Source organism: Bos indicus x Bos taurus, chromosome 16 (genome assembly GCF_003369695.1).
Source record: "Bos indicus x Bos taurus breed Angus x Brahman F1 hybrid chromosome 16, Bos_hybrid_MaternalHap_v2.0, whole genome shotgun sequence".
Taxonomy (NCBI): Eukaryota; Metazoa; Chordata; class Mammalia; order Artiodactyla; family Bovidae; genus Bos; species Bos indicus x Bos taurus.
This window is the reverse complement of record NC_040091.1, coordinates 56,641,737-56,663,924: the sequence shown is the minus strand read 5'-3', so window position 1 is coordinate 56,663,924 and position 22,188 is coordinate 56,641,737. Positions and strand designations below refer to the sequence as shown.

The 22,188-nt window shown below is 37.5% G+C and overlaps 1 protein-coding gene across 4 annotated transcripts in view; it reads left to right on the top strand.

Moving 5' to 3' along the window:
* The window catches only part of COP1 (COP1, E3 ubiquitin ligase), a 226,045-nt gene that overhangs the window by 34,254 nt on the left and 169,603 nt on the right, over positions 1-22,188 (top strand). For 3 of the 4 annotated variants that reach the window (XM_027565410.1, XM_027565408.1, XM_027565411.1), the window contains exons 3-5: positions 2,380-2,477; positions 9,471-9,547; positions 10,200-10,319. In XM_027565410.1, coding sequence (XP_027421211.1) covers positions 2,380-2,477; positions 9,471-9,547; positions 10,200-10,319 — 295 coding nt within the window. The remainder of the gene's footprint in view (positions 1-2,379; positions 2,478-9,470; positions 9,548-10,199; positions 10,320-22,188) is intronic. The other variant, XM_027565409.1, reaches the window with a different exon arrangement.

Here is a 22,188-nt window from a genome sequence, read left to right as displayed (position 1 = left end):
GTCATGAATCTCAGTGTAAAACAAACAAACAAACAAAAAAACAAAAACAGCCCAATTAAAAAATGGGCAGAATACCTGAATAAACATTTCTCCAGAGAAGACATACAGAGGGCCATCAATTGGGTGATAAAATGCTCCACATTGCTAATTCGTAGAGAAATGAAAATCAGAACTACAGTAAGTATCATCTCACATTGGTCAGAATGGCCATCATCAAAAAGTCTACAAATACGTAATTGCTGGAGAGGGTGTGGAGAAAAAGGAACCCTCCTACATTATTGGTAGAAAGGTAAATGGGTGCGGCCCTTGTGGAAAGCAGTCTGGAGATTCCTGAAAACACTAAAAACAGAGTTACCACATGACCCTACAATCATACTTCTAGGCACATATCCTGAGAAAATGCTACTTCAAAAAGATACATGCACTCAAATGTGCACAGCAGCACTATTTACAGTAGCTAAGACAGGGAAGCACCCGAAATATCCATCAACCAATGATAAGTGGATAAAGAAGATGTGGTATGTATTCAGTGGAATATTACTCAGCCATTAAAAGTAAAGCATTGGCATTTTAGCAACATGGGTGGACCTAGAGATCATCCTACGAAGTGAAGTAAGTCAGGCAGAGGAAGACAAATACCACTTAGAAGCAGAATCTAGAAAAATAACACAACTTATTTATAAGACAGAAACAGGCTGACAGACCTAGAAAACAACTTAGGGTTACCAAAAGGGAAAAGGGCTGGGAGGGATAAATTGAGTGTGGGATTAATAGATACACAGCATTGTATATGAAATAGGCAACAAGGATTTACCATTGTTTAGTTTACGGAACTATATTCAGTACCTTGTAATAACCTGTAATGGAAAAGAATCTGAAGCTGCTCGTGTGAAACTAACAAAACATTGTAAATTAACTACAATTTAATTAACAAATTTTAAAAAATGTACACATACACAATTTTTTAAAACAGTGGAATTGTATCCACTGTGTTAAAGATTATTTTTATTCAGTAACATAGTGAAAGTCGCTCAGTCATGTTAGACTCTTTGCAACACCATGGACTATATAGTCCATGGAATTCTCCAGGCCAGAATGCTAGAGTGGGTAGTGTTCCCTTCTTCAGGGGTTCTTTCCAACCCAGAAATCGAACCCAGGTCTGCTATATTGCAGACGGATTCTTTACCAGCTGAGCCACAAGGAAAGCCGAAGAATAGTGAAGTGAGTAGCCTACCCTTTTCCAGTGGATCTTCTGACCCAGGAGTCGATCTGGGGTCTCCTGCATTGCAGGTGGATTCTTTATCAACTGAGCTATCAGGGAAGCCCTAGTAATGTAATGATTATTTTCATAATATCAATCTGATATTTCTTTTCTATTTAGTTGAATGACATTTTCAAAGTTTTTATTATAAGGCAATATACAATTGTCAAAAGCCAAGCATTATAGAAAGAAATAATCTGAAAAGGGAAAAATTATCATAATCTTATTTCTCTAGCTAGGCCTATAATAGTTATTATTTTTCATGGCTTATAGTTACATATTATGATATGAATTTTATTGGCTCTATACATTGGATTGATGTTTACAAATTTATGTAGTCAATTTCCTAATGTTTTGGTTGCTTCTAACTTATTTTGCTGTTTACAAATAACTTTGAATTGAACATTTTTATACTTATATATATTTGCTTATTTCCTAAAGATAAATTCCAGGAAGTAATATCACTGCATCAAAGAGGTTTCACAGCCTTAAGAATTTTCCATACAATTTGTCTTCTAGAAAGTTATGGTAGTTAAATTTCCTGCAATAGCATATGAAGGTATTCATTTGTACATGTACTCCTAACTCTGATAGCCTTTTGTTTATTTTTCTATTCTGATTGGTAAAAGGAAGTATATAATTTTAAATCACTTTATCATCCTAGTGAAGATGGTATTTCCTATGCTTATTGACTAATTTTTGGTTTGTTGATTTTTCTGTTCTTCTCTGATTTTCTTTTTATTTGAATGAGCTCTTGTTATATTAAGGCTATCAGCACTCCAAGAACACAGTTTGTTTGCTTAACTAAATTGTAGGCTTTTGTTTTTCTTCCTATTGTTATGTACCGTTTAAATTGCATAAACTTACATTTTAAATTTTATATCCTGTAGGCTTGTTACTTGAGTTTATTTTTAAATAACTTTCATATACTATTATCTAATAAATGTCCTATGTACTTTTTTTATGATACAGAAGTATAAGCTGTAATAAAGTTGATAACTGCTAGATTACTTATGTTGAAAATGAGGAATAGAAAACTAATAGGCATTATTTTGTGACCAGTTTGCTAATTAGTCACTGATTTAATGAAGCCTATTTTATTTTTTCTTTGTTAATAGCTACAAGTGTATTCATCAGAGTTTGGAGGATAATAATAGATGTCCCAAGTGTAACTATGTTGTGGATAATATTGACCATCTGTATCCTAATTTCTTGGGTGAGTCTTTGGAATGATTTTTAATTTTTAAAAATATTCAGTCCACAAAAGGTTGTGCTAGCACTAATTTATTTAGAGAGCATAACTTAGAGTTAAGCATGTCTCTCTGTCCTAGTCACCAGAGTCCTTTCCCCTGTCTTCCTTGGGTTATGACATTGATTCTGTACTATATATACCATATATCATATTATATCTGTTTCATTAAAAAAACATTGGTACAATTCTTAGGTTCTTACACTGATAGCTAGGTAGAATGTGAGGCTGTAGGAGAATACCAGAGTCTCAGATCCCTGTCTCTGTATCTTGTTGTGCATTCTTGTTTCTGTTTTGGGGCAGCAGCAGTGGAGGGAAAAGTTAATGGAGAATGGCAAGGGGGGAAAAAGTTGGGTATGAGCACTCCTGGATGAGAGAACAAGAGGTTATGGCCTGAGGGGCAACTGAAAAGTAAAGCTGGGAAAAGCAAGACGTGAATATGGAACATTTAAGGGAGGAATGGTGACTGGAAAAGACAGATACAAATAGGGAACCTTAAGGTAAATGGTAAGTAGTTGGGAATAATACCTAGTCAGAGACCAGTTATGAAAAATCTAGAAATTCTGCTTGTTGAAAAGCCTTAGGTAGTGTGGAAAGTCTTCAGCTTGAGTTTTTGTGAATGAAGATTAATTTTCAGGTGTGGATCGGCAGGAAGTAGGGCACTATTGGTTATGTATATCAGAGAGGATAATTCTTTCTAAAGTGTAACATACTTGGAGGTAAGGATATATAGATTCTGACCTCCCTGTGCTTCAGTTGCACTTTGATTTGTTTGGTGTTTTATAATACTAAATCATGACATGGAACCTGTTTAGCCATGGCTTTCCTTTTTTATTTCTGTTCTAAAATTCCATTGACTTCAACCCTTTCTTCTCTTTCATTCTTCATTGCACTCCAATGTCTTTTCATAAAGGAAAATAAATCATTGGATGATTGCATAGCAGAAAGGAACCCTGAAGAAAATATTTTGATGATTTTCTGTTGAAATACCAAGCTCTTCTAGATAGATAAAATCTTATAACAAACTAGGAGAATGAACTTAGGAAAAGAAGAAATACTAATTGATATGATGCTCTGTGGGACTGGACTTCATGAGCTGAGTTAGGGAAACTGAAGTCCTGCAAAGCAGACGCCTTTGTCCTTGAACTTATGAACATGGATTGATGCTAGTTTGTGAGTTTTAGAATCACTTCTCTTTGAATTCTTATAACTTCAGAAAGCTACTCCTTCTTTTGGAATGGTTAAGTACAGCAAGGAAATCAGTGATCTTAAGATTTTGGTATTTACCAAAAATTTCAGGCAGTATTCCTTAATGAAACTATAAGTTAGAAATTCTCTTACGTAAATTTCTAAATAGAGTGAGAATACCATACAGAAGGAGTGTGAAAATATTAACACTAAGATGTAATTTCATAGTTTATATATTCTCAAATGTATACATTCAGTGAATAGTGAAGTCATAATTACTGTTTTCCTTAGCTAGACATTATCTTCATTATGATCTAGTTTTTAATCTTCTCTTTATATGGGTAAAGAATTTTGGTTTTAGGTAATTTAAGCATTAAGTATTTTATGCCCAGATTTGAAGTCTTGGATATAATGCAGCTTCCATATGAGTATTTATGTCAGCCGTAGAAATAACATGTCATCCTGATACATTTATTCTGTTTCACTGCCTGTCACCCTTTCCAGTCTTTACCTTTATACAGTGACAGTCAAATCCTTAGGTTCCTGTGCACTCAGGAAGCTACTGAGATCTGTTTCTGAAAGTGATATATCACTTGTTTTTTCTGTACTGAAAAAAACACAATTTATTCCCATTGATTTAGTTTGAGATTACATGATTTGTATAATGCCTGTAGTTCTTCGCTGGACTAGAAAAATGTTGAGCCTTCTAAAAGTAATATGAGATTTCTTCTTGAGCATTGTAAAATAAGTGTAAGTTATATGATTCTGAAGTATTCTAATATTTTTATTGATAGATAAGGATCCTTCGCTTTTAATGCTTTGCATTTACTTGAGTCATGGCTAGAGGGCTAGAGGGCTACACATTTTCAAAAAGATCTTCAAACCTTTTTGCTTGGATGACACATAAAAATTCTGAAAAATGATGTACTTCCCGCATTGATGCCATATTTAAATTAGCATCCAAATTTTTTCTTTGTAAGTTTTAGTGCTTGTAAAGAATATAGTTTAAAAAGTATTATAAATATGGTTATTTAAAAATAAGCTTTTATCTCTTTTTAAAATGTATCTAGTGGAAACTGAATAGTATAGTGATTTGATACTTACCATAGTTTCAAAAAAACAATGAGAAATTTTGTATTTTGTCCCTTTGAACTTCTGCTTAAGAGAAGTGGGCAGTTATGGGCACAAATTGAAAATTGCCCACATAATTTTGTCATTATGTATTTTTGGGACTTCCCTGGCAGTTCCCTGGTTAAGACTCCATGCTTCCAATGCAGGGGGCACAGGTTCAATCATTGGTTGGGAAATTAGGATCCCACATGCTGCGCAAAGTGGCCAAAAAAATACACACACACACATATACACACATGCTTGAAATTCTTACTGATTTATCTGTCGTACTTTTCTGTAACAGAAAATAGAAATTACAGACTTTGAAGATTCTTTTGAACTTTTGAGTGTGGTTTTCCTGATTTGTAATTATTTGACATGCATTTGATCAAATAAATATCTACAAATTTTGTAAAATATTAGACAAAAATTTATTGAAAGTGCTTAATGTGTGATGATGTTCTTCTCAATCAGTTCCATTGCCACTGATAGTTATTACTAGGACAGGGATTCCGTTTCATGTATATTTTCTTAATTTATTTAGGATCATCACAGTTTTTTAAAAAAATTGGGATATAATTGACATATAACATTGTGTAAGTTTAAGACTTTTCCTTTTTATTTTGAAAAGGGTAAGTCATGAGAAACTCGGCTTACGTAAATACTCTGATGGGGATGGAAGGAACTTTGTTCCAGCACTGTCACTTATTTCTTTGACCTCCTTCTGAATTACATGCTTCAAAAACAGAAGCACTCATTTAGTAAAAAAAACAAAATTTTTTTTACCTGCCATAATCATGAACAAATCCACTTCTTTCTTCACTTTTAATGAGAGCAAAGAATTGGAAGTCATACACTCCAAACACAAGCGGATTTGGTTTTCTGGTCTTTAGACTCATGCATTTTTTTGTCAAGACAGGTATTTCGATTTTTTCCTTGCATGCCCTGAGCCCTACACTACAGTTCCTCCTTTTTCTTCTTCCTCTATCTTTCTTCTTTCCTTCCCCCTTCCCCCAAAAGGGGCATAACTCTCACTTTTTGCCTTTCTATCCTCTTTGCTCTTTAGTTCAGGTCAGTTGCTCAGTTGTGTCCTGGCTCTTTGTGACCCCATGGACTGTAGCATGCCAGGTTTCCCTGTCCATCACCAGCTCCTGGAGTTTGCTCAAACTCATGTCCATCGAGTCAGTGATGCCATCCAACCATCTCATCCTCTGTCATCCCCTTCTCCTCCTGCCTTCAATCTTTCCCAGCATCAGGGGGTTTTCCAGTGAGTTAGTTCTTCGCATCAGGTGGCCAAAGTATTGGAGCTTCAACTTCAGCATTAGTCCTTCTGATGAATATTCAGGACCGATTTCCTTTAGGATGGACTGGTTTGATCTCCTTGCAGTCCAAGGGACTCTCAAGAGTCTTCTCCAGCACCACAGTTCAAAAGCATCAATTCTTTGGCACTCAGCCTTCTTTATGGTCCAACTCTCACATCCATCCATGACTACTGGAAAAACCATACCTTTGACTAGATGGACCTTTGTTGGCAAAGTAACGTCTCTGATTTTTAATATTCTGTCTAGGTTTGTCATAGCTTTTCTTCCAAGGAGCAAGCGTCTTTTAATTTCATGGCTGTGGTCACCATCTGCAGTGATTTTGGAGCCCAGGAAAATACAGTCTGTCACTGTTTCCATTGTTTCCCCATCTATTTGCCATGAGGTGATAGGGCCAGATGCCATGGTCTTCATTTTTGAATGTTGAGTTTTAAGCCAGCTTTTTTACTCTCCTCTTTCACTTTCATCAAGAAGCTTCTTCCTCTCACATGTAGGGAGTTCTGGGGACCCTTCCCCTTACCAGGCTGCTCTTTGTCCCAGTGTGTTCAGGAATGGGGACCTGTTAGGTCCCCTGTTTAGCCTGAAGCTGTTCCAGGCCACCAGCGAGGACTGGGAAGCAGTGTTGAAGCTTGTGACTGAGAACATGAAATTACAGAGCGGGCCTGTGGGCAAGTGAGTCTGGGGATTGCGGGAACTGGGCTGTCTTTCACTCCTGTTGCTGGGAGGCTCATGCAGGGCCAGGGGGTGTGTCTCCTCCAACCTCTGCAGTGGCTCTCCTGCACTCCTACGAGGGCTTACTCCAGCTCTCCTTGTCCTTCCATGATGCGTGATCCACCTCCAGCACCCCTCTGCCCCTACCACCGCCCCCCCCCCCCCACCAGCAATCTGTTTTCTAGTGTTCTCTGTGGATAAAATTTGTAAATTGAATGGTCTTACCTCTCTAATGAATGACCTTCTTACTCTTTAATGTAAAAGACAACATACATGCAAAATTTAAAATCTCTGCTTTAAAAAAGTCACCAACACATGTAATGTCTTTACTACTGCCAAGTACTTTTCCAGGCACTTGATACATTCTCAGTCCTATGACACAGGTAGTAGTTGTCATCTGCATTCTTTCCGTGGGGGAACTAAGGCACAGAGAAGGCAAGTAACTTGTGTAAAGTTCAACAGCCCCAGTAAACGGTGGAATTGGGATTCGGTCCTGACTCAATTACGTGCTTTTACTTTGCTATCTTGCCTCTAAAATGACAGTTGCTAGAATGAAATCTTTAGCAGTAGAAAGGCGTTTTGTTTGTTTGTTTTTGGCTGTGCTGTCCTTGTGATGGAGTGTGGGCTCTTCATTGCAACATGTAGTCTTTTCTGGTTGTGGCATGTGGGCTCAATTGCCCCATGGCATGTGGGAACTTAGCTCCCTGACCAAGGATCAAACCTGTGTCCCCTGCACTGCACAGTGGACTCTTAACTACTGGACTACCAAGGACGTCTGAGAAAGGCATTATTTGTTCTTAGTACTATGGTTATTATAAGGATCCAGAGAATTACAATTAAGGGTTTGGAACATTCATGGCCAGTGTTAAATGAGATTTCTTGAGATTTTACCCTTCTACTCCCTCCCACCCCCACCCTACCCCATTTTGGGGGCACACCATGTGGCTTGGTGGACATTGGTTCCCTGACTAGGGATTGAGTGCAGACCCATGGCAGTGGGTCCTAACCACTGGATCACCAGGGAGTTTCTCACACACCCTTATTTGAATTCTTTTCCACTTCTTTTCCTGTGTAGTGAGTCTCTGTGTGCTTATTATTGTCCAGTTCTAATGTTACCTTCTTTGTGGAAGTCTACTCGTTAACATTTTAATAACTCCTTGTCCTGTGTTCTTTTTAAATCCACATCAGTGATGGTCCTGATGGTCATATCATAACTGATGCATTGTATGGGTTTGTCTGCTTGTTCTTAGTTGCTTGTGTCTCTAAGTCTTACTTAGGTTGAGTCTTATCTTTAAACCTTTGTTTCTAGTGTGGGCCTGGTATCTGATTTTTTAGAAAATATTTTTAGTAAATTGTGGTATGGTGGGAAGTATTAGATAGGTTTATATCCTAGCTTTGTCTGGTATTATATGTCACCATGAGTAACTGTCTTGTGCTCTTTCTAGTATTTCCTCATCTCTAGAATGCAAAGAATAACCCATAGGATAATGTCTATAAATTAAAGACTAGTACATTAAACTAGCTTAGTGCTAGTTGCTCTTTTCTTTTATCAGTTTTTTTTTTTTTTAATCAGTTGTGTGTTAAAGATGAAAAATCTATTAAAAGTGGCTGGAACATCAAGGGAAATGTATTGATTTACACAGAAAGAATCTCTAGATTGAGTTAATTTGACATCTCAGTGGTATGATCAGTTCCTTCCGTCTTTCCGGCCTGCCTTCCCCAGCGGTGTGTTGGGCCTTTGGCTAGCTCCCCTCACGAGAGGTGCAGGGTGGCTCAGCGTGATTCCAGGTACCATCCCTAGACGAAGGCGGACAGAGAACTCGTTCAAGCCTTCTCTTCTGAAAGACAGCATACCCTTATTGGGCAAAACGAGGTCTCAGTAGTTAACCATTTTGTCAGTCACTGTCAAGAGGATATGACTAGATGGATTTAGGTTAAGTCAAGCATCATTCTGTAGGGCCAGGGAGGGATCTAGCCTCTCTGAAAGTATATGACAGTTGGCATTCTGACATTTGGGAGAAAATAATATTCTTATTATTCTTTATTTATTATTTTTATTTATTTGTATTAATTTTTTGACCACACTGAGCTCTGTGTGGAATCTTAGTTCCCCAATCGGGGATCAGGCTGGCGCCCCCTGCGGGGAAAGTGCGGAGTTTTAACCACCGGAGGGCCAGGGAAGCCCCTCATGTTCTTATTTTTTTAAAAAGGGTTAGAATGGCTTTTAGATAGAAAAGTCACAAGCAAAAAGAACAACAAATGAAAACCTTTAGTGCCTCCCTCATAGAATCTGCCAGTTACCCTGTAGAGTGTGGAATGGTCTCTTAGAGTCAAGAACTGTTTCCAAATGCTATAGTGTCATCACTGACACATGTAAGAGAAAGTACATATTCTGAAGAATTTTCCTTCTGCAGTAATAGTAATGGTAATAATAGTGGAAGTTGTAGTAGTAGCTGTGGCAAAACTGTTAATTTCAAAAAAAAAAAAAGCATATTCTGCTTAGCATTTTTTTTTCCTGAGATTTGAGACTTTTTAAAGTTAAATAGAATCCATTTAAATAGAAGTTAGATGGATAAATATAAATAATAAAAATACAGATTATTTGTGCTTTTTGTTTTGTTTTTGTTTTCAGTGAATGAGCTCATTCTCAAACAGAAGCAAAGATTTGAGGAAAAGAGGTTCAAATTGGACCACTCAGTGAGTAGCACCGTATGTTTCAACTCTTTTATTACTATTTTTAATACATTTCATTTTGCTTTGTTCATTGGTTTAATACTAATTGGGTATGCAAGCTTAGCATATTACTGCTTTTTCTTAAAGGAGATCTAGGATTATCCTATTCAATAAACAGCTTTCTTTGGTCTGAATTGTCTAGAATTTACCCTTTTGAAAGGTCTGGTGGGGTAATACTGAGTCAGTTGGCTTGTAACACATTGCATTTAAAGAATTATATGGCAGGATGAAACTATGGGTGGTCATTTGAGAAAATTCTCAATTTAAGAGGATTAACCCCAAATTACTGAAGCAAATGAACTTAAATTATTACCTTACCAAATACAAAGTGGAAAAGATGGTTAGACAGGTAATTAAAATCTGGGCACTTGTTTTGAAGGGAATTATACCTTTGGAGAAGATGACTTGACGTATCTTGAATGTGCCTTTCATGTTATTTAAATGTATTTAAGGGAGAAATAGTGATTAAATTATAATTAGAAGGCATTGGGGAGCCACTAGCTGGGAAGGAATAGGTTGGAACATTATAGTTTATTTTTGATATGTAGTAAACATTAGAAAATAGCAAGCATTTGTTTTTGACTCTCTAAAACAGTTTTGTTAAGTTGGGTTTCTTCTTTGTTTTTAGAATGGCCACAGGTGGCAAATATTTCAGGATTTGTTGGGAACTGACCAAGATAACCTTGATTTGGCCAATGTCAACCTCATGCTGGAGTTACTAGTGCAGAAGAAGAAACAACTGGAAGCAGTAAGTGGCCCCTGAACTTGAAAATTTTTGTTTTAAAAAGATATAAAAATATTTAAAATAATAGGGTAGTGTTAGTCAGTCCAGTTTTATTCAGTAGGAGTTATCTGTAAACTATCACTTATATCCCTTTTTCAATTGAAAGAAAGAACAAATTCTTATAATACAACTTACTTGCAGTGTCCAGTTTTTATTAACAAAAGCTGAGTGTTCAGATCATGAGAAAGTACAGCTTCATTTTAACAGGGAACAATTATTATTGATCTTTTTTCTTCTAATGAATCTTCACCTCTTCACATGTGGGATTTGGAGGAGAAAATAGGGATTATTTTAATTTACATAAAATCCTTCCAGTGGGTGTGGGTTAACAGTAGCAGTCAGTAGTCGATGGCTTAGCTAAGGGCATTTAGAAAGATGGGAACTGAAACAAAATTATGTCCTGTTTTCATGTAATGGAATCTAAATAAGTGAAAAGTTACATTTATTTCAGGTAAATAAAGGTAAAACATATAAAATGAGAATTTGTATGTATTAATTAGGAATTGAGTATGCTCCATTTGAATAAAGACTGTATACATTAATATAAGCAGATAGCCACCCTTAACTACTTTGAACACAAAGGGGATATAAATGGACAGAATAAGGGAGTGAGAAGCTCACACACATAAAAAGGAAGAGCTTAACAAGCAAGCGTTAGGAACATTGGAACCATCACTTCTTTGGTGAATATAAGGAAATGAAATCAGGCATTTGAATGTTGTCAGGAGAGTTTCTGTTTTACTTCTCATGACTGTTTCTTTGGGACAGGTTTGATTTTCTTTTATTGGATTTTTATCCCATGGGAGATAATGTGGTTACCTGTACTTGTGAATTTATGTTTTTTGATAAAAGAAGAAAAAGAGCCTCTCAACTTGATTTTTAAGAAATTCTGTGGATTGATTCTGATTAACATAGCTTAGATCTGGATGAAACTGAGTAGAATGGGAATCTCTTAGTGGAAGAAAGGAGTAGTTGAGGTTGAGCCGACTAAAACGAGGCTCCCTGTTGTGTCTTTTTTCATGGTGGGAGTTTCTCCGGTGGTTTTTTTCTGTGGGGGCGGGGAGAGTGGGATGGCTTTATCTTTTATTTGCTTTTCTTTCTTTCAGATTTGTTGAGATGTAACTGATATATCATTGCTCATTGCTTAGTTGTTCAGTCGTGTCTGATTCTTTGGGACCCCATGGACTGTAGCCTGTCAGGCTCCTTTGTCCATGGGATTTTATAGGTGAGAAATACCAGAGTGGGTTGCCATTCCTGTCTTCAGGGGATCTTCCCTACCCAGAGGTTGAACCCGTGTCTCTTGTGTCTCCTGCATTGGCAGGAGGATTCTTTACCACTGGTGCCACCTGGGAAGCCAAAATTGATGTATAGCACTGCATAAGTTTAAGGTGTATAGCATAATGACTTGACACACATATATTGTAAAATGATTATCACAATAAATTTAGTTAACATCATCTCATATAGATAAAAGAAAAGGTTTTTTTTTTTTTCATGATGAGAGCTTTTTTAGGATTTACTTGCTTAGCAACTTTCAGATATACCATCCACTACTGTTAACTATTGGAGAAGGCAATGGCACCCCACTCCAGTACTCTAGCCCGGAAAATCCCATGGATAGAGGAGCCTGGTAGGCTGTAGTCCATGGGGTCGCTAAGAGTCAGACACGACTGAGCGACTTCCCTTTCACTTTTCACTTTCATGCATTGGAGAAGGAAATGGCAGCCCACTCCAGTGTTCTTGCCTGGAGAATCCCAGGGACGGGGAAACCTGGTGGGCTTCCACCTATGGGGTCCCGCAACTGAAGCGACTTAGCAGCAGCAGTGTTAGCTATAGTTATCTTGTTATACATTGTATCCTCGTTACTTATCTTAAAATTTTAAGTTTGTACTTTTTTGTTTGTTTTTTCCCTTTTTATTTTTTTAAAACTATTTTTATTGGAGTATAGTTGCTTTATAATGTTGTATTCGTTTCTGCTGTACAGCAAAATGAATCAGCTACACATATTCATATAACCCCTCCCTTTTGGACTTCATTCCCATTCCGGTCACCATAGCGCATTAAGTAGAGTTGCCTGTACTATACAGTACATTCTCACAGTTATTTGTTTTATTTATTTAAACATTTTTAATATAATTTCATTTATCTGCTTTTGGCTGTGCTGGGTCTTCATTGCTGCCCAGGCTTTTCTCTAGTTGTGGTGAGTGGGGCCTTGCAGTGAGAGGGCTTCTCATTGTGATGGCTTCTCTCGTGGAGCATGGACTGTGGGGCACACGGACTTTAGAAGTCACGGTTCCTGGACTCCGGAGCACAGGCTCAATAGTTGTGGCCAAGTTGCTCTGCAGCATGTGGGATCCTCCTGGATCAGGGATCAAACCCATGTCTCCTGCATTGGTTGATGGATTCTTTATCTCTAAGCCATTAAGGAAGTTCTAGTTACCTGTTTTAAACATAGTATCAATAGTGTATATGTGTCAATTCCATTCTCCCAATTTCTCCCCCTCTCCCTTCACCCTTGGTATCCATATATTTGTTCCCTACATCTATGTCTTTATTTCTGCTTTGCAAATAAGATCATCTATACTATTTTTCCAGATTCCATGTATATGTTTTAATATTCGATATTTGCTTTTCTCTTTCTGACTTAAACTTCACTTTGTATGACATCCTAGGTCCATCCATGTCTCCACAAATGACTCCATCTTGTTCCTTTTTGTGGCCGGGTAATATTCCATTGTGTGTATTATCACCTCTTCTTTATCCATTGCTCTGTTAGTGGACATTTAGGTTGTGGAAATTGTACTTTTTGACCTTTATTCAATTTCCCCTGTTCCCTGCTTTTGGTAACCACACATCTGATCTTTTTCTGTAAGCTTGGTGTTTTTTGTGTGTTCTTTTAAGATTCATATGTATGTGAGATCATATGGTGCTTGTCTCTCTTTCTGACTTATTTCATTATACTGCTCATGAGGTCTATCCATGTTGTCACAAATGGCAGAATTACCTTCCTTTTTGTGGCTGAATAGCATTTTGTTATATGTACATATACCATCCTTGTGGCTCAGCTGATGAAGAATCTGCCTGTAATGCAGGAGATCTGGTTTCAATCCCTGGATTGGGAAGATCCCCTGGAAAAGGGAAGGGCTACCCACTCCAGTATTCTGGCCTGGAGAATTCCATGGACTGTATAGTTCATGGGGTCTCAGAGAGTCTAACACGACTGAGCGACCTTCACTTTCACACCACATCTTTATCCAGTCATGCGCTGATGGACACTTAGGTTATCAACATATCCTGGCAGTTATAAGTAATGCTGCATTGGACATGACAGTGTAGGTGTTTCTCTGACATAGTGGTTTAATTTCCTTTGGATATATACCCAGAAGTGGGATTGTTGGATCACGTGATAGTTTCATTCTTAATTTTTTTGAGGAACCTCCATTCTGTTTTCCATAGTGGCTATACCAGTTTACTTTCCTACCAGCAGGGCACAAGGGTTCCTTTTTCTCCACATCCTCACCCGCATGTGTTCTTTCTTGTCCTTCTGACGGTGACCATTCTGACTAGTGTGAAGTGACGTCTTCTTGTGGTTTTGACCTGTATTTCCCTAATGATTTGTGATGTTGAACGCCTTTTCATATACTTGTTGATTATTTGAATATCTTCTTTGGAAAATCCCTTGCCCATTTAAAAATTTTATTATTTGGGTTTTTTTTTTTAATTGCTATTGAATTATATTAATTCTTTATGTACAGTATTTTTTATATTAACCTCTTATCAGATATATGATCTGTAAGTATTTTCACCCATTCTCTTGGTTGCCTTTTCATTTTGTTGACCATGTCTTTGGTTTGCAGAAGCTTGTACATTTGATATAGTTGTACTTGTTTTTTGTTTTGTTGCTTTTGCTTTAGGTGTCATATCCCAGAAATTGTTGCCAAAACTCTTCTGTGCTTTTTAACATAGTTTTCTATTAGCATCTACTGTGTGCTAGATGCTGTGTTAAAGGTAGTGGAAAAGACAGAATTCTGCTCTGTATGTTGTGTTGAGGGGAACAGGGCACAATAGCTGAGGAGATAAACTAAATTAATAAATATTTTCACATAGTGGTAAATGATATAAAAATACTTTTTAATGATAGACTGAATATATATAGTTATCTTGCCCCCTTAATGTCATTAAAATGACAGTAAAGTGATTTTTAAAAGGCAAAAGAATGGGAGAAGAGACAGTATACTTTTTTAAGCTATAAAGTAGATGGATGAAAAGTGATAGATTAGATCTGAGAAAATTGAGCCGGCGGTAGGGAATTGGTAGGAACCAACCCTATTTAGATTATGGAAAAAAGGCCTTCCTTGGGTTTGGGAGCACGAAATACCTCATAGAGTAAAGGTTGGAAGCAGAGTAATTTGTTCAGAATCTGACTAAGGAGCAATTGGAATCTCTGATCCCTTTGTGTATAATTATAGCCATTGACCTAAGAGAACACTAGAAGTTACAGGCACATTTAAGGGTGTGTGGGGGCTTCTGTACTGAAGATAGACAAGTTTCATACTGAATGTGAGAACTGTTAACCTTATTCCCCATTTGACTTGTCAGTATTAATCTTTGTGTTCTTTCGTCTCTTAGAACTGAAGAAATACTGGTATCTTAGTTTTAGAACTCAGATCTTTTTGAAGAGGGAGGCAGTTCAGAAACAAAGGTATCATAGGTATTACAGCATTTTTACATTATTGTTTTCTTGTTTTACTTTGCATTCTAACAATCACAGAAAACTAACCAAACTGATCACATGGATCACAGCCTTGTCTAACTCAGTAAAACTGTGAGCTTTGCCGTGTAGGGCCACCCAAGATGGACAGGTCATGGTGGAGAGGTCTGACAAAATGTGGTCCCCTGGAGAAGGGAATGACAAACCACTTCAGTATTCTTGCCTTGAGAACCCCATGAACAGTAGGAAAAGGTGAAAAGGTATGATACTGAAAGATGAACTTCCCAGGTCGGTAGGTGCTCAATATGCTACTGGAGAAGAGTGGAGAAATAGTTCCAGAAGGAATGAAGAGACGAAGCCAAAGCAAAAACAACTCCCACCTATAGATGTGACTGGTCATAGAAGTAAAGTCCAGTGCTATAAAGAATAATATTTGCATAGGAACCTAGAATGTTAGGTCCATGAATCAAGGTAAAAGCAAAGTGGTTAAACAGGAGATGGCAAGAGTGAACATCGACATTTTAGGAATCTGTGAACTAAAATGGACCGGAATGGGGGAATTTAATTCAGATGACCTTTATATCTACTACTGTGGGCAAGAATTCCTTAGAAGAAATGGAGTAGCTCTCATAGTCAACAAAAGAGTCCAAAATGTAGTACTTGGGTGCAATCTCAAAAATGACAGAATGATCTCTATTTGTTTCCAAGGCAAACTATTCAATAGCACAGTAACCAAGTCTTTGCCCCAACCACTAATGCTGAAGAATCTGAGGTTGAATGGTTCTATGAAGACCTACATGACCTTCTAGAACTAACACCAAAAAAAACATGTCTTTTTCATTATAGGGGATTAGAATGCAAAAGTAGGAAGTCAAGAGATACCAAGATTAACAGGCAAGTTTGACCTCAGTATACAAGATGAAGCAGGGCAAAGGCTAATACAGTTTTGCCAAGAGAACGCACTGGTCATAGCAAACACCCTCTTCCAATAACACAAGAGACGACTCTACACACAGACATCACCATATGGTCAATACCAAAATCAGATTGATTATATTCTTTGCAGCCAAAATTGGAGAAGCTCTATACAGTCAGCAAAAACAAGACTAGGAGCTGACTGTGGCTCAGATCATGAACTCCTTGTTGCCAATTCAGACTTAAATTGAAGAAAGTGGGAAAACCACTAGGCCATTCAGGTATGACCTAAATCAGATGCCTTATGATTATACAGTGGAAGTGGCGAATAGATTAAAGGTATTAAATCTGATGGAGTGCCTGAAGAACTATGGATGGAGTTCTGTGATTTGTATAGGAGGTGGTGATCAAAACCATCTCCAAGAAAAATAAACGCAGAAAGGCAGACTTGTCTGAGGAGGCCTTACAAATAGCTGAGAAAAGAAGAGAAGCAAAAGGCAAAGGAGAAAAGGAAAGCTATGTTTATCTGAATGCAGAGTTCCAAAGAAGGGCATGGAGAGATAAGAAAGCCTTCCTCAGTGATCAGTGCAAAGAAATAGAGGAAAACAATAGAACACGAAAGACTAGAGATCTCTTCAAGAAAATTAGAGATACCAAGGGAACATTTCATGCAAAGATGGGCTCAGTAAAGGACAGAAATGGTAGGGACCTAACAGAAGCAGAAGATATTAAGCAGAGGTGGCAAGAATATACAGAAGAACTATACAAACGCAGCCACTGTGCTTGTGTGCTGTCACACAAAAAGGATCTTAATGACCCATATAACTATGATGGTGTGATCACTCACTAGAGCCAGATATCCTGGAGTGTGAAGTCAAATGGACCTTAGGAAGCATCACTACAAACAAAGCTAGTGGAGGTGATGGAATTCCACTTGAGCTATTTCAAATCCTAAAAGATGATGCTGTGAAAATGCTGCACCCAATATGCCAGCAAATTTGAAAAGCTCAACAGTGGCCCCAGGACTGGAAAAGGTCAGTTTTCATTTCAATCCCAAGGCAGTGCCAAAGCATGTTCGAACTACTGCACAATTGCAATAATCTCCATATGCCAGCAAATTAATGCTCAAAATTCTCCAAGCTGGGCTTAACAGTACATGAACTGAGAACTTGCAGATGTTCAAGCTGGATTTAGAAACGGCAAAGAAACCAGAGATCAAATTGCCAACATCCGTTGGATCATAGAAAAGCAAGAGAATTCCAGAAAAACATCTACTTCTTTACTGACTATGCCAAAGCCTTTGACTATGTGGATCATGACAATCTGTGGAACACTCTTAAAGAGATGGGAATGCCAGACCATCTTACCTACCTCCTGAGAAATCTGTATGCAGGTCAAGAAACAACAGTAGAACCAGACATGGAACAACAAACTGTTTCCAAATTGGGAAAGGAGTACGTCAAGGCTGTTTCATCACCCTGCTTATTTAACTTACACGCAGAGTACATCATGTGAAATGCCGGGCTGGATGAACCACAAGCTGGAATCAAGATTGCTGGGAGAAATATCAATAACCTCAGATATGCAGATGATACCACTGTTATTGTAGAAAGTGAAGAGGAACTGAAGAGCCTCTTGATGAAAGTGAAAGAGGAGAGTGAAAAAGCTGGCTTAAAACTCATTCAGAGAACTAAGATCATGGCATCCAGTCCCATCACGTCCTGGTAGATAGATGGGGAAATAATGAAAACAGTGAGATTTTATTTTCTTGGGCTCCAAAATCACTGCAAACGGTGTCTGCAGGTATGAAATTAAAAGACACTTGCTCATTTAAGAGAGAAGAAAAGCTATGACCAGCCTCGAGAGCATATTAAAAAGCATAGACATTGCTTTATCGACAAAGGTCTGTGTAGTCAAAGCTATGGTTTTTCCAGTAGTCATGTATGAATGTGAGAGTTGGACCATAAAGAAAGCTGAGTGCCAAAGAATTGATGCTTTTGAATTGTGGTGCTGGAGAAGACTTTTGAGTCCCTTGGACAGCAAGGAGATCAAACCAGTCAATCCTAAAGGAAATCAATCCTGAATATTCATTGGAAGGACTGATGGTGATAGTAAATTTCCCATACTTTGGCCACCTGATGCGAAGAAGTGCCTCCTTAGGAAAGACCCTGTTGCTAGGAAAGATGTGAAGGCAGGAGGAGAAGGGGATGACAGAGGATGAGATGGTTGGATAGCATCACCGACTCAATGGACATGAGTTTAAGCAAGCTCCGGGAGTTGGTGATGGGCAGGAAAGCCTGGGATGCTGTAGTCCATGGTGTCGCAGAGAATCGGACACAACTCAGCAACTGAACTGAAACTTGATGAATGTTTCCAACATACAGAAAAATGCAGTAAATAATGCAACTTTTAACTTATCCTTTTTTAGTTTTAATAAATAGTAACACTTTTTATTAGATCTGCCTTTTGAGAATTACGTTTTTTTTTTTTTAATACTTAACACCCTCTCTTCTCATTCTGTTCTCCCAGAGTAATCACCATATGAAGTTTGCAAGGATCCTTCTGAAGTGTGTATAACCCTTTTTTAATAAAATATATACTTGTATCTACAATCATATATAGTGTTGTTTGTATGATTTAGAAGTTTCAGACTGTGTTTATCCTTTGACATATGCCTTTTTTGTTTACTTTTTGAGGTTTCCACTGATGAATATAGATCTAGTTTGTTTAACTTCTCTATAGTTATCCATTGCATGAACATTTCTATTCCCCTGTTGATGGACATTTAAGTTATTCTGTATTTATGATTGTCAGCAATGCATTGAGTGTTGTTATTCATGTCTTCTTGTGCTCATATATAAATACTAAAGTGATTTCAGAAGTGTAATTGCTATTCATAGGGTTTACATGTACATTTTAACTGTATTAAATGTTGCCGAATTGCTCTTCTGTGAGTTTGTACCATATCAACCTTTGATACTGTTTTTTAGTTTCTGCTGGTTTGATAGTTGCCAAATGCTTGTGTGTGTGTGTGTGTGTGTGTGTTCTGTTGTTTTGTATATTTTGTATTTCTTTAATTACTAGTGAGGACAGTTTCTTCATTTGTTTGACTGTCTTGGTTTCTTATTTGAATTGCTTATTCATAGCCTATACCAGTTTTTCTAATAGATTGTCTTTTTTTATTGATTTGTAAGAAGTGTGTGTGTGTGTTTTGAATATTGCTACTTTGTCAAATGGTATTTTGATAATTGAATTTCATTTGAATTGTATCATGGTCAGACAGTGGTTTATATGATTTTAGATTTAGTATTTTTTATGATTTTATTTTGCCTTGTTGACTTTTATTTGTCAGATATAACATTTTGTTTGGTTTCTTAGTGATTGCTTTTGGGTTTTTAAGATAATTATACATTATATTACATTACATTATGTTGTACCTTTAAGTAATATTATCTGACTTCATTGGTAGTATAAGAACCTTACACCAATATACTTAAATTTCTTGTCTCTCAGCCTTTGTACTGTTTTTGTCAATTGTTTTACTTCTGTGTATGTCATAACTCCCTAATAAATTTATTAATTTGAATAGTAAATTATACTCTATGGATATATTTTAAAAGTTCTATATATGCCCATATATTGATCATTTCAGGTGTACTTCATTCTTTTGTTTTCCATTCACTTCACTCTTTCATTCATTCTTTTGAATTCCATCAGTAACTTTTCCTTCTGCCTGGAAGACAGCCTTTATTCTTTCTTTAGTGTAGATCTGCTGGTGATAAATTCTTTCACCATTTATATCTGAGAATGTCTTTATTTATCCTTTGTATCTGAAAGGGACTTCCAAATAAGTATAGAATTATAGATTTAATATTTTTCTTTCAGTATTTTAGGGATGTTGTTCCATCATCCAGTGTCTTGCATTGTTTCAGATGAGAAGTCTTAATCCTCGAAATGAACTGTATTTCTCTCAGTGTATGCTCTTTTTATAGTTTTAAGTATTTTGACTTTGGTATATACCTTAGTATAGTTTTTTTTTTTTACCTTCATGTTTCTTCTTCTTGAGGTTCTTTGAGATTCTTGGATGGTGATATAGTTTCCACCAGATTTGGAAAAATTTCAGTTATTATTTCTTCAAATACTTTTCTGTCACCTTTTCTACTTTGGGAACTCCCATTACGCATCTCTTAGGCTGACTGAAGTTGTGTCACAGCTCATGGCTAAAGAGCTCTGCTTGCTTATGTTTTATCTTTTACCCCATCTCGTTCATCTTGTATAGTTTCTATTTCTGTTGTCAAGTTCACTGCTTTTTTCTATATTCCATTGTCTCTCCTTATGCTTTGTCCTAACTTGTAGGACTTTTTTATGACTGTGTTTCCTTATTCTATTATTTGTGACATTGTTGTTTCTGTTTTAAGTGATGGATTCCACCCTCCTCCCTCTACCCCACCCCCTGCCTTATTTTGGGCAGCATTTCCTTATTTGCATGCTTACTAATTTTGTGATTGGATGCCAGAAATTGTACATTTTACCATGTTTAATATTGTTAATTTTGTATTCCTTTACACATTCCTAAGCTTTGTTCTGGCATGTAGTTAAGTATTTTCAAAATAGCTTGATTCTCTTAAAGCTTGTGTTTTAAGTTCTGTTAGGGAGAACTATCGGAGAAGGCAATGGCACCCCACTCCAGTACTCTTGCCTGGAAAATCCCATGGACGGAGGAGCCTGGTGGGCTGCAGTCCATGGGGTCGCTGAGGGTTGGACACGACTGAGCGACTTCACTTTCACTTTTCACTTTCATGCATTGGAGAAGGAAATGGCAACCCACTCCAGTGTTCTTGCCTGGAGAATCCCAGGGACAGGGGAGCCTGGTGGGCCCGCCGTCTATGGGGTCACACAGAGTCGGACATGACTGAAGTGACTTAGTAGTAGTAGTAGTAGGGAGACCTATAATAGATTTTTGTCTAGCTAATTTTGCCTCACTGCGAGGCAGTCTTTTTCAGAGTATTCCTCCTGATGCCTGTGTATTTCGAGGTTTTTTCCACCTAGCTCCTGGGATAATGTATTATTTCTGGTCCTTTGTCTGAAATGCTTCCATTCATATAACTAGCCTGATGTTTTGTTGTTTGAAATAGGAATTCTTATCTTTCTCACTGCATTTTAGGCCTGTAAGTTCAATTCGCTTGCTTTTGGTCCATTGAAATTTATTGGGATTTTATTATAGCTCAGTATAAGGTCTATGTTTTGTTAAATGTTCACCTTCATTTAAAAACAGTGTGTTACCTGTTGTGCTTTGTGAATGTAGCGTTTGTTAATATTCAGTTCAGTTCAGTCGCTCAGTCGTGTCTGACTCTTTGCGACCCCATGAACCGCAGCATGCCAGGTCTCCCTGTCCATCACCAACTCCTGGAGTTTACCCAAACTCATGTCCATTGAGTTGGTGATTCCATCTAGCCATCTCATCCTCTGTCATCCCCTTCTGCCTTCAGTCTTTCCCAACATCAGGGTCTTTTCAAATGAGTCAGTTCTTCGCATCAGGTGGCCAAAGTATTGGAGTTTCAGCTTCAACATCAGTCCCTCCAATGAACACCCAGGACTGATCTCCTTTAGGATGGACTGGTTGGATCTCTTTCCAGTCCAAGGCACTCTCAAGACTCTTTTCCAACACCACAGTTTGAAAGCGTCAATTCTTCTGTGCTCAGCTTTCTTTATAGTCCAACTCTCACGTCCATACATGACTACTGGAAAAACCATAGCCTTGACTAGACAGACCTTTGTTGACAAAGTAATGTCTCTGCTTTTTAATATGCTGTCTAGGTTGGTCATAACTTTGCTTCTAAGGAGTAAGCGTCTTTTAATTTCATGGCTGCAATCACCATCTGCAGTGATTTTGGAGCTCCAAAAAATAAAGTCAGCCACTGTTTCCACTGTTTCCCATCTGTTTGCCATGAAGTGATGGAGCCAGATGCCATGATCTTAGTTTTCTGAATGTTGAGCTTTAAGCCAGCTTTTTCACTCTCCTCTTTCACTTTCACCAAGAGGCTCTTTAGTTCTTCTTCACTTTCTGCTATAACGATGGTGTCATCTGCACATCTCAAGTTTTTGATATTTCTCCTGGCAGTCTTGATTCCAGTTTGTGCTTCATGCAACCCAGTGTTTCTCTTGATGTACTGTGCATATAAGTTAAATAAACAGGATGACAGTATA